The sequence below is a fragment of the Pongo abelii genome, chromosome 8, assembly GCF_028885655.2.
Source record: "Pongo abelii isolate AG06213 chromosome 8, NHGRI_mPonAbe1-v2.0_pri, whole genome shotgun sequence".
NCBI lineage: Eukaryota > Metazoa > Chordata > Mammalia > Primates > Hominidae > Pongo > Pongo abelii.
The window spans coordinates 18,135,957-18,151,776 of NC_071993.2; the positions used below are offsets into that span (position 1 = coordinate 18,135,957).

The following is a 15,820-nucleotide window of genomic DNA, read 5'->3' on the forward strand; positions in this document are numbered from 1 at the left end:
AGTTTATGGGTGTTCTTGCATGTGAGACGGGTCTCTTCGAAGAAAGCATAATTTAGGTCCTGCTTCTTATCCAGCTTACCACTCTGTGCCTTTTAAGTGGGGCATTTAGCCTGTTTATGTTAAAGGTTAATATTGATATGCATGGATTTGATCCTGTCGTCATGTTGTTAGCTGGTTGTTATGTAGACATGATTGTATATTTGATTTATAGAGTCAGTAGTCTATGTACTTGAGTGTGTTTTTGTGGTGTCCGGTAATGGTCTTTCATTTCCATTTAGCACTTCCTTAAGGACCTCTTCTAAGTCAGGTCTGGTGGTTACAAATTGCATTAGCATTTGCTTGTCTGTAAAGGATTTTATTTCTCCTTCACTTACGAAGCCTAGTTTTGCTGGATATGAAATTCTTGGTTGAAATTTCTTTTCTTTAAGGGTTCTTAATTAGGCCCCCAACATCTTCTGGCTTGTAGGGTTTCTGCTGAAAAATCCACTATTAGACTGATGAGTTTCCCTTTGTAGATGACCTGCCCCTTCTCTCTAGCTACTTTTAATATATTTTCTTTTGCATTGACCTTGAAGAATCTGATGACTATGTGTCTTGGGGATGGTTGTCTTGTATAGTATCTTGCAAGGGTTTTCTTCTCTGAATTTTCTGAATTTGAATGTCAACCCCTGTAGTAAGGTTGAAGAAATTTTCACGGACAGTATCCTCAAATATGTTTTCCAACTTGCTTACTTTATCTCCCTGTCTTTCAGGAATGCCAATGAGTCATAGATTTTATCTCTTTACATAATCCCGTCTTTCTCAGAGGTTTAGTTTATTTTTTTTAGTTATTTTTTATTTATTTTTGTCTGACTGAGTTAATTTGAAGAACCACTCTTCAAGCTCTGATATTCTTTCCTCATCTTGGTCTATTGTGCTGTTAATACTTCCGATTGTGTTATGAAATTTATATAGTGAGTTTTTCAAATTCTATCAGCTCACTTTTGTTCTTTCTTAAAATGGCTATTTTACCTTTCATTCTCCTGAATTATTTTACTGGATTCTTTAGATTTCTTGGAATAGGTTTCAACTTCCTCTTGAATCTCAATGATCTTTGTTGCTATCCAGATTCTCAATTCTATGTCTTTCATTTCAGCCATTTCATTCTGGTTAACAGCCATTACTGGGGAGCTAGTGTGGCAGTTTGGATGTAAGGAGACACTCTTAATTTTAGAGTTGCCAGGGTTCTTGTGCTGGTTCTTTCACATCCGTGTGGGCTGATGTTCCTTTAACTGTGGTGTAATTTGAGCCTGGTCAGTTAGCTTCGTTTCTGGATGTTTCCAGAGGGCCAAGGCTTTATGCAGGGTCTTTTTTTGTGGCTGAATTCTAGTTCCTGGTTTCACAGAAGTCTATATTAGCATAGTATTTTTAGTATTGAAATTTGGACTCTAATCCAGTGTATGGTGCTTAAGAGTAATGACCAGTAGACAGGCTCTTAGCCTCTTTGTTCCTCTGTATTTTCTTGTGTTTGCATCCATGCCCCTTTTCAGTGCTGAGAGTGTAGGCTCCTCTCCTATTTGAGTGCTGGTCACAGATCTCAGCTTGGCCCTCTGGGGCTGTGCACCACAGCCCTGGGGCAAGCTCAGGCTTTTTGTTCCTTCCCTAGCTAGGGGGCAGCAGGGATGGGGACCTTGACAGTGGCAATGACAGAGGCCCTTTCACTTGTCTCTTGGGGCTCCACCCAAGAGAAACACAGAACTGCTGTCAATTAGAATGATCAGCCCAGGGTGGAGTGACTGCATTGCAAGCCCAAGCTGCCTGGTAAAGAGCAGGGATGTCAGAGGGTTCATGGGGAAGACAGTCTGGCCTCTCCTTTCTAGGGCAGCTGGGTTATGCTGGAGGTGCAAGTAAAGTACTCAGTCTTTTTGTTCCTTCCAAAGCCTGGTGGTAGGGAACCAGGTAGTACTGGTAAGGGAAGGTTCTGCTGCTACAGCAGTGGCAGAGGGGCTGTCAGTTTCCTCTGGGAACTCCATGATGGAGAGACACAAAGCCACTGCCAATGGGAATGTTCACTGGGGTGGGGTGGCTCCACTGCAAGCCCAATCTGGGGGCCCTGCCTGGTAAAGAGCAGGGAGTCCAGGGCTCACAGGGAAGAGAGACTGGGCTCCTCTCATTATGCTGGTTGCAGTGTGCTGGAGGTGTCAGCAAAGTGATCAGGGTCTTTATTCTCTTTCCAGCCCAAGGGCAGCAAGGGTAGTTCCTCTGTAGCAGCATAGCTGAGATTCTGGGTTATCTCTGGGATTTCCTCCCCAGAGAAATGCAGAGCCACCACCAACCGAAGTGCCCAGGTTGGGGCAAGGAGGCTGTGCTGTAGACCCAGGTCAGGAGGCACTGCTCAGTGAGGAGTAGCAGGGACAGGGACCCCTGTGGAAAACAGTCTGGCCACTTTTCCATAAGGCAGCTATGGTGTGCTGGAGGCCTGCAAGTCTTAGACTCTTTGCTCTAACTGCAGCCTGAGGGCAGAATGGGTGGGGGCTGCAGCAGTGTCAAAAAGGGCAGGCCTGTTGGTTACCTCTGGGATCAGCATGCCAGAGAAATGCAGAGTGGCTACTGGCCCTAGTGCCCAGGTGGAGGTGGGGTGGCTGTGTCGGGGTCCCAGGCCAGTGGGCTTTGCCCGGTAAGGTGTTGATGAAAGTGAGGCCTGTAGTCTGTCTGCTTCTCAACACTGTGGTTGCAAGAGAGCCTGGCTTCCCTTCTTGGTGGAGCTAAGACAGCTGGTGCCATGTGTTCAGGAATCCAAGGCCCTTGGGATTCCTCATGGGCCTGAACAGTGGCTCTGCCCTGACTCCATGTAGCTCTCCATGTCAGTCTGGAGGAACTGAGGGGAGGTCAGGGGGATCTCTTGTGCCCAGGATTGCATAGGTCCATGGAAGAAATGTGGGTCCCCAGGCACTCTTGCTCACTTAATATTTCCCTTGGTGGGTACCCTGCCTTGGCTCCATTTCTGTCGCTAGTGGGCAGCTCTCCTTTCTCACTCTTCTCCACTCTCCATGGGTCTCATTACTTCCTTGATGATTCTAAACATGCCCTCCTGGATGATCTATTTGAAGAGCTAGTGTTTACTTGCCACTCTTTGTCTTCTCTGTCAGAGAAGCACACACTAGCTACTTCTAGTGAGCCACCTTGACCCAAAATCCCTCTGTTTATTTCTAATGGACGAATGTTAAAGTCTCCAAATCTAGTTGTGAATAAATCTATTTTTCCTTGTAGTTCTATCCATTTTTGTGTCACATATTTTAATGCTGTCTTGGTAGGTACATACACATTAAGGATTTTATGTTTTCCTGGAGTATTAAATCATTTATCATTATGTAATACACCATGTATCCTTGATAACTATCCTTGCTCTGAACTCTGCTCATTCTGAAATTTAAGATAGCTACAACAACTTATATACCTTTCTCCAACCCTTTACTTACAATCTATATTTTCTTTTTATTTAAAGCATGTTTCTTGTAGATGGCAAGTAGTTTGGTCTCATTTCTTGATCCACTCTTATAATCTCTGTCTTTTAATTGGTATATTTAGATAACTGTTATAGTGATTGCTTAGTTGAATCAATATCTACCATATTTGTTACTGTTTCATATTCATTACCTTTGGTCTCTGTTGCTCTCTTTGTCTTTCACACTTTTTTTGCCTTTTGGTTTCCAATGAAGCATTTTACATGGTTCTGTTTTCTCTTATTTTTATTTTTATTTATTTTTTTATTATACTTTAAGTTTTAGGGTACATGTGCACAACGTGCAGGTTAGTTACACATGTATACATGTACCATGTTAGCGTGCTGCACCCAGTAACTCGTCATTTAACATTAAGTATATCTCCAAATGCTATCCCTCCCCCCTTCCCCCACCCCACAACAGGCCCCGGTGTGTGATGTTCCCCTTCCTGTGTCCATGTGTTCTCATTGTTCAATTCCCACCTATGAGTGAGAACATGCAGTGTTTGGTTTTTTGTCCTTGCGATAGTTTGCTGAGAATGATAGTTTCCAGCTTCATCCATGTCCCTAAAAAGGACATGAACTCATCAATTTTTATGGCTGCATAGTATTCCATGGTGTATATGTGCCACATTTTCTTAATCCAATCTATCATTGTTAGACATTTGGGTTGGTTTCAAGTCTTTGCTATTGTGAATAGTGCTACAATAAACATATGTGTGCATGTGTCTTTACAGCAGCATGATTTATAATCCTTTGGGTATGTACCCAGTAATGGGATTGCAGGGTCAAATGGTATTTCTAGTTCTAGATCCCTGAGGAATCGCCACACTGACTTCCACAATGGTTCTCTTATTTTTAGCATATAAATCATGCTTCTTTTAAAATTTATTTTAGTGGTTGTGCTAGAGTTGCATTATACATTTACAACCAATCCAAGTCTATTTTCAAATAGTATACTACTTCACAAGTAGTGCAAATACCTTGTATAAAATATTTCCAATTCTTCCCTCCTGTCTCTCGTATCACATATTCATTCATTTCACTTACACATGAGCATACATAATTGAATCCAATATTGTAATTATTAACAACTGTAACCTGTTAGATCAACTAAGAATAAGAAAAATAAAGGTTTTTATTTACCTTCCCTTATTCATTCTCGAGTGCTATTCTGTTTTATGTAGATCTAAGTTTTTGACCAGTGTCGTTTCCCTTCTCTCTGAAGAATTTTTAACATTTCTCAGAAGGCATGGCTACTGGCAACAAACAAATTCCCTCTATTTTTGTTTTCTGAGAGAGTCTTTATTTCTCCTTCACTTTTGAAATATAATTTAGTCGGGTGCAGGATTTTCGGTGGGTGGGTTTTTTCTCTTAACACTTTAAATATTTTAGTTCACCCCCTTCTTGCTTGCATGGTTTCTGAGAAGTCAGATACTTTTCATCTTTGCTTCTTAAAAGGTGAGATATTTTTTTCATCTGGTTTCTTTCAAAATTTTCTGAAGTTTAAAGTCGATATACATAGATGTAGGGTTTTTTTTAAGCATATCTCTTGCTTGATGTTCTTGGAGCTTCCTATATCTATAATTTGGTGTTTGACATTAATTTGGAGAAATTCCCAGTATTGTTTCAAATATTCCTTCTGGTGTTTTGTCTCTTTCTAATATGTTATGCCTTTTGTAGTTGTCCCAAAGTTCTTGGATATTCTGTTTAGTTTTCTTTTTTCAGTCCTTTTTTCTCTGCTTTTCTGTTTTTCAAGTTTGTTTTGTAAAATCCTCAAGCTCAAAGATTCTCTCTTTAGCCATTTCTAATCTACTAATTAGCTCATCAAAGACATTCTTCATTTCTGTTACGGTGTTTTTAATCTCTAGCATTAATTTTTTGTTTTTCTTATAATTTCCATTTTTCTGCTTACATTTTCCTTCTGTTTTGAATGTTGTGTCCTTTTTTTATTAAGTTCCTTAACATATTAATCATAATATTTTAAAACTCCTGGTCCAATCATTTCAACATTTCTATTACATCTGATTTTGATTCTGATGGTTGTTCAGTTTCTTTAAACTGTTTTTTGCCTTTTAATATGTCTTGTAATTTGAAAGGTGAACATGTTGTACTGAGTGAACAGAGTTGTGCTAAATAGGCCATTAGTAATGTGGTAAGAAGGAATACGTAGGGGAAGGGGAAGGCTCTATAGTCCTTTGGTAGATCTCAGTCTTTCAGTGAGCCTGTGCCCTTGGACTATGAACTTCATCAGTGTTTCTCATTATCCCTTCCCCCAAGTAAGATAGGATAGCTAGAAAGGGCTGAAATTGGGTATTTTCCTTCCCCGGGTGGATTAGGCTTTGATAAAACCCCAACAGGTTAGGTTCTGGTTAACCAATTTCCCCTGAGGGAAGATCTTGTTAAGAGCAGAATGCTCTGGTATATTTCAAAATGATTATTTTCCCTCTCCCTCTACCAGAAGCATGAGAAGATTTTTCTCCAGTTTTCACTGTGAGAAACCGTGGAGCTCCTGGAGGTAAAACTCACAAAATCTGGGGGCCTTCTATGATTGGGTCTTCCGGAATTTTAAACTCAGAGTTGTCCAGGCTGAGTTTTCAGCAATTCATTGATTGCAGTCAGATTTTCTTAACATTCCACTGACTGGTTCTAGCAGAGGTTTCTGCTACTGGGCTTTTGCTCCAGTAAGTTGTGATTGTCTGAGTCTACCTGCTGTCTCTCCAATGTCTGAGACAGTGTGTACCTTTCTCTGATGCATGTAAAGAGAGTTGTTGGTTTTTCAGTTGATCAGCTTTACTTGTTAGGAGAGAGTGGCAATTGCTCATTTGTAAGCCAAATGGTGACTTGCACCATCAAGTTCCATTTTGTTCTTAGACGCCTGCCTTCTGCAAGGACAAACTAAGCCATTTACAAATGGGCTGGAGTTAGAGACTCCCACAGAATGTGTGTTCCTCCAGAAATTAAACATAATTAGGATGCCCCCCAAGATAAGTTTCTGAGTTTTCTTCTTTATCACAATTCTTAGAAACAAACATGGATGGTTCTGCTTATCCAATGCAAATGTATACCTGCCTCCGTGTGCACAGTGACTTTTAGGATCCCTCTTGGAAACAGATGTCATACATCAGTTAAGTGAACTTTATGAATGGAGAAGCAAATCACTTCTAAACATTCATAATGCCAAAAGCTATGCATTCCTGAGAGAGAAAAATGCTTAAAGTACAACCTTACCTTCATAGGAGACGTCTCTAAATGTCATCAGTAAATGAATATTGTTTCTATATTTGAATTGCAAATTTTTATCAGTGAAAGCTCTTTGACATCTTTATCTTGGAAGCATTGGAAGCTGATCTTTCTTCTTCAGTGTGTATATTTATAAATCATGAATAAAGGTAAATGTTGAAATATTTGATAATGGGTCTTTAGTGATGCCAACAGGAAACCAGTTTCAGGTTACAGATGGAAGTGGACAGAGAAGGCTTTGCTTGTCATGAGAGTCTGAAACTTAGATGTACAAGAAAGAGGGACAAAATACGAGTTCCAGAGGATGTTTTATAGATCATCCTTCTTTGTGACAGGTCCTCCCTAGTATACAGTTATCACACAGGACCAGATGCTGGTATTTGTCTGCTTTCTTTCCTGATGGTTCTTCTAATTTTCTTCATGAGTATTTATTTTAAAGCTTTGACTTGACTAGGAAGGCAGATATAGGGATTGACTCAAATTTAAAACAGTTTCTTTCTTTCTTTTTTTTTTTTTTTGAGATGGAATCTCGCTCTATCGCCTAGGCTGGAGTGCAGTGGTGTGATCTTGGCTCACTGCAACCTCTGCCTCCCGGGTTCAAGCAATCCTCCAGCCTCAGCCTCCCGAGTAGCTAGGATTATAGGCACCTGCCACCACACCCCTGTAATTTTTGTGTTTTTAATAGTCGGGGTTTCACCATACCGATCAGGCTGGTCTTGACCTCCTGACCTCAGGTGATCCACCCGCCTCAGCCTCCCAAAGTGCTGAGATTACAGGCATGAGCCACTGTGCCCCACCAAAACCTTTTCTTTTTTTTTTTTAATTTTTATTTTTTAGTAGAGATGGGGTTTCGCAGTGTTAGCCAGGATGGTCATGATATCCTGGCCTCGTGGTCTGCCTGCCTCAGCCTCCCAAAGTGCTGGGATTACAGGCGTGAGCCACCACGCCCAGCCCAAAACATTTTCTTAATGTCACTTTCTAAAGTGTTCAGAAATGCTACTTAGCAGTTAGCCATCATAAATAGTTTTCAATTAGGTAACAGAACTTGCGAGGACCATTCTCTGTGGCTAAGTCGTAGTTTGTGGGCTCTGCTGCATTTTAAGGAATTTCTTACCTGTGCCTTGATTCACAATTGAAAACAGAACTCAACAATGGCAGACCAAAGGGATGCACTTTAGCTAAAGATTTTTTATTTCCAGAAAACTACAACTACTTGACTAGCAACTCTTTGCATCTACTGATTTGAGTTGGACAACTTGTGAAACATAGTGGTAAAAAAGGAAGTTACTTCTCTACTTCAAGGTTTCCAAGTTTCTGGCAGAAATCTAAAGAACATTTCTCTTAGCACTACCTCTGGGCAAGACACTTTTGCTAAAATGTCCTCCTTTTTCTCTGTACCTTTACGTCATTGTTAATATACTGTATTCATCATTTTCCCTCCTCTACTCTTAGAGTATAAATCAAGATCTGTAAAATTGCTCAATAACAGGACTTAACTGCCCTGGAGGAAGAAGGGATTTTTCTTTCTTTTTTAAAATGCAGAGGGAAAATGGTGGCATTTAAACTCTTGCCAAAAATTTTTAATTTCTAACAAAAAAACAAAATAAATACTCTTGAAAATTAATTCATATGAACCTTTATTTTCCTTCAAAATTTACTGGCTAAAATGATGGAAAAAATATATACATATATGGAGATTAAGAGAAGGTGGAAAGCTGTAATTAGATAGGGTTTGAGTTTTGGCATTTCGTATTTGTAGCTGTTGGAAAGACTTTCAGTAGGACTCTCTGGTATTTGGTATCCAAGAGATATTATGGTTCATATGTTCATCCATAATCATACTAAAAAGAGCCAAGTATTGTCACAAAAGCAGGTTTAGTTGGGTTTCTCACCAAACTGATTTACATGTGAACATGGAAAGTTCACATATGCCACCGAAATTGAAATGGAAACTTTTATTTCAGATGAGAATCTCGATAAACTTTTTTTGAAATGTTGATTTGCACTGTTTATCCATATCCATGAGCTTGCAAACTTAGTCTTTTCTTTCTTTTTTTTTTTTTTTTGAGATGGAGTCTCGCTCTGTCGCCCAGGCTGGAGCACAGTGGCGCCTCCAAGGTTCACGCCATTCTCCTGCCTCAGCTTCCCGAGTAGCTGGGACCACAAGCGCCCACCACCACACCCGGCCAATTATTTGTATTTTTTTAGTACAGATGGGGTTTCACCATGTTAGCCAGGATAGTATCAATCTCCTGACCTCGTGATCTGCCTGCCTCGGCCTCCCAAAGTTCTGGGATTACAGGCGTGAGCCACCGCGCCTGGCCAAGTCTTTTCAAACACGTATTGTCTGCCTTGAAAACATAGAACCAGTACTATGATATCTTTTACAACAAAGGCAGCCTAATAACTATATCGTTGGCATCTTGTAGTCAGCATTTTAAAAATTATATATATGTATATATATATTCTTTTTTTTTAAACGAAGTCTCACTCTTGTCGCCTAGCCTGCAGTGCAGTGGCACAGTCTCAGCTCACTGCAACCTCTGCCTCTCAGGTTTAAATGATTCTCTTGCCTCAGCTTTTCAAGTAGCTGGGATGACAGGCACCCGCCACCATGCCTGGCTAATTTTTGTGTTTTTAATAGAGTCTGCGTTTCACCATATTGGCCACGCTGGTCTTGAACTGTTGACCTCAAGTGATCTGCCAGTCTAGGCCTCCCAAAGTGCTGGGATTACAGGTGTGAGTCACTATGCCCAACCTAAAAATTATTATAGATTATACCTTTTTCCAAAATTTTTTGGACCATTTGATTTTCCTCCTCTTGAATTACCTGTTTGGTATCTTTTGCCTGATTTTCTATTGGTGTGTTTGCTGTTATTGTTTATTGATTTATTAAGTGTTGATTATTGATTATTGATAACTAATTCATTATTGATTGCATCATGTATTTTATCAAATTTTCATCAAGTGCAGTGACATTTTTATGCTTAATAGGACATTTCTACCATTGATATTTTCCGTTTTTTTCTAATTAGACCAGTTTGCCCTTGGTCATAATAGACAAGGATGAATTTCAGATAGAAAGGGTGAATCTCAGATAGAGAGTTGGTCTTTGCAGTTCTCTGTATGTTCACTACAGTTACGAGGTAACCTGGTTTCTTGTCCTCCTTCTGACATCACAACAATGTGACTGTGGGTGAGCTGTTATCCTCTCTGAGCTAATGTTTCTTCAAAACTGAAAGGAGTGAATAGTTTTATCACTTGCAGGATTATGAGAAGTGAAAGGGGGGAAATATATAAGAAAGGATGTGACAAATAGACGTAAATGAAAGACAAATAAAATAAGCATTGCATAAGACTTTGTAGCCAGGACAACCTGAAAGACCTGGCAGGAAAGAAGTGCTGCTAGAAGGCACAGCTGGGCCAGGTGCAGTGGCTCACACCTGTAATCCCAGCACTTTGGGAGGCCAAGGCAGGCAGATCATGAGGTCAGGAGATAGAGACCATCCTGGCCAACATCATGAAACCCCCTCTCTACTAAAATACAAAAAATTAGCCAGGTGTGGTGGTGCGTGTCTGTAGTCCCAGCTACTTGGGAGGCTGAGACGGGGGAATTGTTTGAACCCGGGAGGTGGAGATTGCAGTGAGCCAAGATCACACCACTGCACTGCAGCCTAGCAACAGAGTGAGACTCCATCTCAAAAAAAGAAAAAAAAAAAAAAAGGCACAGCTAACTGTATGGCAAGTTATCATAGGGTCCATTATTTTGATTAAAAAAAATGCAGGAGCCTGTTGCAGCTCCTGAAGACATTGTATTCCACGTAAATGTTGCCTCTGGAGTTGTGCAAATATTCATGGTGTTTTCTGGTGGATAATGCCATCATCTATATGCAAGAATAAAGAATTCTTGATTTTCTCAGTGGGAGTAAGGTCACTGACGCTCATAAAAGATACATTCAATTCAGTAGGTATTAAATCCTCCAAGCAAGCAGCAGGTCTATAAGCTTAGGCTAGTGAGAAAAATAATAGATTGAACAAATGTTTTAAAAATTTGGGACAATTTTGTAATCCCAGCACTTTGGGAGGCCAAGGTGGGCGGATCACCTGAGGTCAGGAGTTCAAGACCAGCCTGGCCAACATGGTGAAACCCAGTCTCTACTAAAAACACAAAAATTAGCCAGGTGTGGTGGTGTGTGCCTGTAATCCCAGCTACTTGGGAGGCTGAGGCAGGAGAATTGCTTGAACCTGGGAGGCGGGGAGGTTGCAGTGAGCTGAGATCATGCCACTGCACTCCAGCCTGGGCGAGAAGAGTGAAACTCTGTCTCAAAAATAAATAAATAAATAAAAATAGTTGGGACATGTTTTGGATTTACCAGAAACAGCTTGAAATTCTGCTATAATTTATAAGATATTAATTCTAGCTCTGTGTTTTTGTACCTAAAACATTTTGGTGATTAAATCGACCCTAATCTAGGATCTACTTCTCCCCAGCCAAAGACCCTTGCTGGAAGTGTGAGGCAAAGATGGAAATTCAAAAGTGAGCTTTCTAAAATGTAGGTTCATGAAGATATTGATTATTTGAAAAGTCATCTCAAATTCTATCTCTTGAACCAGAACCATTTTCACTACCATGCTTCTATCTTGCCTGAAATACTTTTCTCCGTAATAGTCCACTCAAAATAATCATGATGGTTCAATAAATGACATATACTTTATAAGTCTTTGCCAACAAAACCTTTCCAGAAAACACTTCTACTGTGTACTTTATCGAAGACTAAGAACAGCCAGGTGGCAGTAGGGACAGAGATGGGATATGCTGTTAATTCAGCCATGTTTTATAAAAGATAATTAATAATCTTGTTTGAAAAATGAGGAGGAGGAGGAGAGGGAACTACACAAGGTCTTATTCCGTATTTGGAAATTAGATTAATCAAAGTTTGAGCCTGTAAATGACCACAGATAGTATAATTGTGTCTCACAGATGCAGTTTGAGATGCAGCTTACTGGGACAAAGGAAGGTGATGGCCTATGTTGTCTGGCTTTGGACAAAACTATTTAAAAATACTGAAAACTGTTGAGAATCAAAGTTTTTGGGCCTGAGTGTGGTGGCTTATGCCTGTAATCCCAACACTTTGGAAGGCTGAGGTGGGAAGATCAGTTGAGCCCTGGCGTTTGAGATCAGCCTGGGCAACATAGCAAGACCTCGTCTCTACTAAAAATTTTAAAATTAGCTGGGTAGGGTAGTATGCACCTGCATTCTTAGCTACTCAGGAGGCTGAAGTGGGAGGATTGCTTGAGCCCAGGAGTTCAAGGCTACGGTGAGCTATGATCACATCACTGCACTCCAGCCTGGGCAACAGTGAGACCCTGAATAAAAAAAAAAAGAAAAAAAAAGTATTGGAAAATTCCAGTGTATGTACCTTGTTAATCCCTCAAGAGTACCATCAAATGCAAGCTCTTTGAGAACAAATACCATTTCTTCCCTATACATATAAGCCTTAATCTACAATTCTGCCGTGTCCACTGTGGATGTTGAATTAATATCAAGGCATTTAGAAACCAAAACACTCTGAATGTTGAACTAATACCAAGGCATCTAGTAAATGAAAGATATTCATTCACCACATACGAGGAAATGGGGAAAGTTTATCATAAATCCATTGTTAACTGTATGAGAAACTTGCAACAATTACGTCTAGTTCAAACATTAAATAAATGTAATTTAAAACATATATGTAATGTATAAAACATAAAATCAAATGTTTCAGCTGCTTTTTTCTGTCACTTTACTACAAAATTGAAAATATAGACTGTTTTATCCACATTCCATAGATTTTCCAAAATGGCATTTTGAATTTATAATTGATGAATCAGATAAGATTTTTCTAAAGCATAACATGTTTAAACATGGCATAAAGACACCAAAAGGGCATGTAGTTTGTTTAAAATGGTCCACCCAGGAGAGCAGTTCTGGATCCTACTTTGTCTTTGAGTCCATTGCTCCATGCCAAGATGTCAGATGGCAGGTCATAGTAAACCACCCTCATGCCATTGAAGTAACTACCTAAGATGAAGAAATATCTCAAACAGAGCATTCAGGGTGCTCCTCTCCATGTACTTAAAAATCTGTCACCCTGGCCGGACATGGTGGCTCATGCCTGTAATCCCAGCACTTTGGGAGGCTAAGGCAGGTGGATCACCTGAGGTCAGGAGTTCAAGACCAGCCTGGCCAACATGACAAAACCCTGTCTCTACCAAAAATACAAAATTAGCCAAGCATGGTGGTGGATGCCTATTGTCCCAGCTACTCGGGAGGCTGAGGCAGGAGAATCGCCATAACCCAGGAGGCAGAGGTTGCAGTGAGCCAAGATCATGCCACTGTACTCCAGCCTAGGCGATAAGAGTGAAACTCCATCTCAAAAAAAAAAAAAAAAAAGTGTCAAACCATTTTCTATTGCCATAAACCTATTGCCATAAACCTAAAGTCCTTGATCATTCATTTGACTGAAAAAATAATCTGAGTCGTTCTCTACTGGAGGTGATTTTTATCCCCCAGGGAAAATTTGACTATGTCTGGAGGCATTTTTGGTTGCCATGATTGGGGACAGAGACGCAACTGACATCTAGTAGGAGCCAGAGATACTGCTACACATCCTCTAATGGACAGGAGAGGGGTCTCACAATGAAGGATTATCTGGCCCAAAATGGCAAGATTGAGTTAAATCTCCAATCCTTGTTGACACGAGCCTGTGTCCCAATGGAAATGACTGTGTAATGAAAGACGTATGCTTGCTCTGACCTTCTCAGGGTGAGGGCTTTGAAATAATTTGAGACAAATACACCTTGGGGCACTTCACATAGATGCGTGAGTGAACCCTTCCCTCTAAATGGTGTTAGGCCATTTCACAAACATCAAATAGTTGCCATGTGTTTCTCTGAGAATAAAATATAGCCACAGGACAGCCTGGTCAACACAGTGAAACTCTGTCTTTACCAAAACATACAAAAATTAGCCGAGTGTGGCAGCACATGCCTGTAGTCCTAGCTACTCAGGAGGCTGATGCAGGAGAATTGCTTGAACCCGGGAGGCAGACATTGCAGTAAGCCAAGATCCCACTGCTGCACTCCAGCCTGGGTGATAGAGTGAGACTCTGTCTCAAAAAAAATAAATTTTATATATACACACACACACACACACACACACACACACACACACACCATATATATGTGTGTATATATGTATATGTATATACATATATACATATATATACATATATATATGTAGCCACAGGACATAATGTCCTTACTGTTCTAAAGATCAGGAAGACCTTAGTCATCCCTCTCTCTCTCCTTTTCTTCCTCCCTCCCCCCACATATGTGTATATATGCTTGGTCATATATGCATATATGCCTTATATCAACCTGTGCATATAGTAGTTTTATAAACCTAATAGAACTGTCCAAAATAATAATTTTCATGCATTATCTACTTCACATTTAAACATTTTCTGAAAAGTAAGAGTTGGGTTTGTTTTTGGTTGGTAACTATGTCATTTTAAGACTGCTACGAAAGGCCAGGTGCAGCAGCTCATGCCTGTAATTCCCAGCATTTTGGAAGGCCGTAACAGGCAGGTTGCTTGAGTCCAGGAGCTCGAGACCAGCCTGGGCAATACGGGGAAACCCCATCTCTACAAAAAATGCAAAAATTAGCTGGGTGTGGTGGCGTACACCTGGAATGCTGAGGTGAGAGGATCGCTTGAGCCCAGGAGGTTGTGGTGAAATGTGATTGCAGCCGTTGCGTTCCAGCCTGGGTGACAGAGCAAAGACCCTGCCTCAAAAGAAAAAGAAAAAAAAAAAAAACTTTGCCAATCCCGGGATCCTCATAACCACAATCAAATGGCTTAATTTTAGCTTACATTTCAAAGTCACGGTAGAGTAGGTATTCAGCATTTTGTAACTGTTTTGGGAATTTTAAAGGTTATTAAGTTCTGAATAACAGTCGCTCATGTTTTCCCACCAAGCTTTTCCCAGCAGTTGAATATATCTGGATCTTATTCTGGTTTTTTATTCTTTTTTTAGCTTCCTGAAATGACTCATGTTCAAACACAACGACCCTGGATGATGTTTCTCCTGCAAAACTTTGGATTGATCCTAGGTTGGCTTTCTCTCCTGCTCTTGGCTATATATGAGCAAAATATTAAAATATAAGTTAGGATCTTCAACCTCTTTCAAAAATGCATTTATATAGTCTTACTTTGTTTCTTTCATTGCACTCTATAGTGATTTTTAAATTAAGGATTTTTTATCTTAGGCAAAGCGTGTCTCTTTCAATTCATTAACTTATTAATTTTATAATGCAGTTTTATTTTTGGAAACATATGAATATCAGACTGTCCTTAATTGAAATTTTGTCTTTGGTTTCCAACACCATGATGAAACTCTTGCTTTTTAAAAAGTAGTTAGTAAATACTGCATGAATTTTAGTAAACTTTAAAAAATAGATTTTTTCCCTAAGAAAGAATGTTTGTAGCATTTAAAGTGTACAGATGCCTGTTGGGATAAAATCAACTGCAACTTCTTTGATGTTAATTTTTTTTCCCTGTGCAATTATAAACTATAAGCAAGTTAAGTGACAAGCAAATGTAATAAAGACTAGTTTTAATATGGTGGTTTTTATTACCTTCTGTTACTGGATGTCAGATTCTGAGTCATCGCTTAAAAAAACAATATATAGTTCACCCACTGACTCTAGAGCGCTCGTGAACAAGCCATCTTGGGAGACCTAAAGGATAACATGTCAGCATTCTTCTATGTAAGTCATCAAATGAAATCTGTTCCAGGGAAGGGGAGCTGGAAACACAAGACGAAGTTTAACGTTTTTAAAATAACAAAACTGGAGTCAGGCAGTAAATGAATGGCTAAACTCTCTCAGATTTAACAGAGGATATTTATGGGAATAATCTCACTAACACATGAGATATATTTTATCTTCTTTCTGAGGAAACAGAATCCTGAACAGGATTTCAGTAGGTAAGTTCATGAAATGTACATGCAATTTACTGATAACCTAGCAAAAGTATTAAGACAGAAAATAAC

The 15,820-nt window shown here is 39.8% G+C and overlaps 1 protein-coding gene across 3 annotated transcripts in view; it reads left to right on the top strand.

The window, feature by feature from the left end:
• Positions 1–15,386, top strand: part of SLC39A12 (solute carrier family 39 member 12) — an 84,499-nt gene extending 69,113 nt beyond the window's left edge. For all 3 annotated transcript variants that reach the window (XM_002820569.3, XM_009245158.2, XM_002820570.3), the window contains one exon: positions 14,804–15,386. In XM_002820569.3, coding sequence (XP_002820615.2) covers positions 14,804–14,932 — 129 coding nt within the window. In that variant the 3' untranslated portion in view covers positions 14,933–15,386. The remainder of the gene's footprint in view (positions 1–14,803) is intronic.
• Positions 15,387–15,820: the final 434 nt, after the last annotated feature.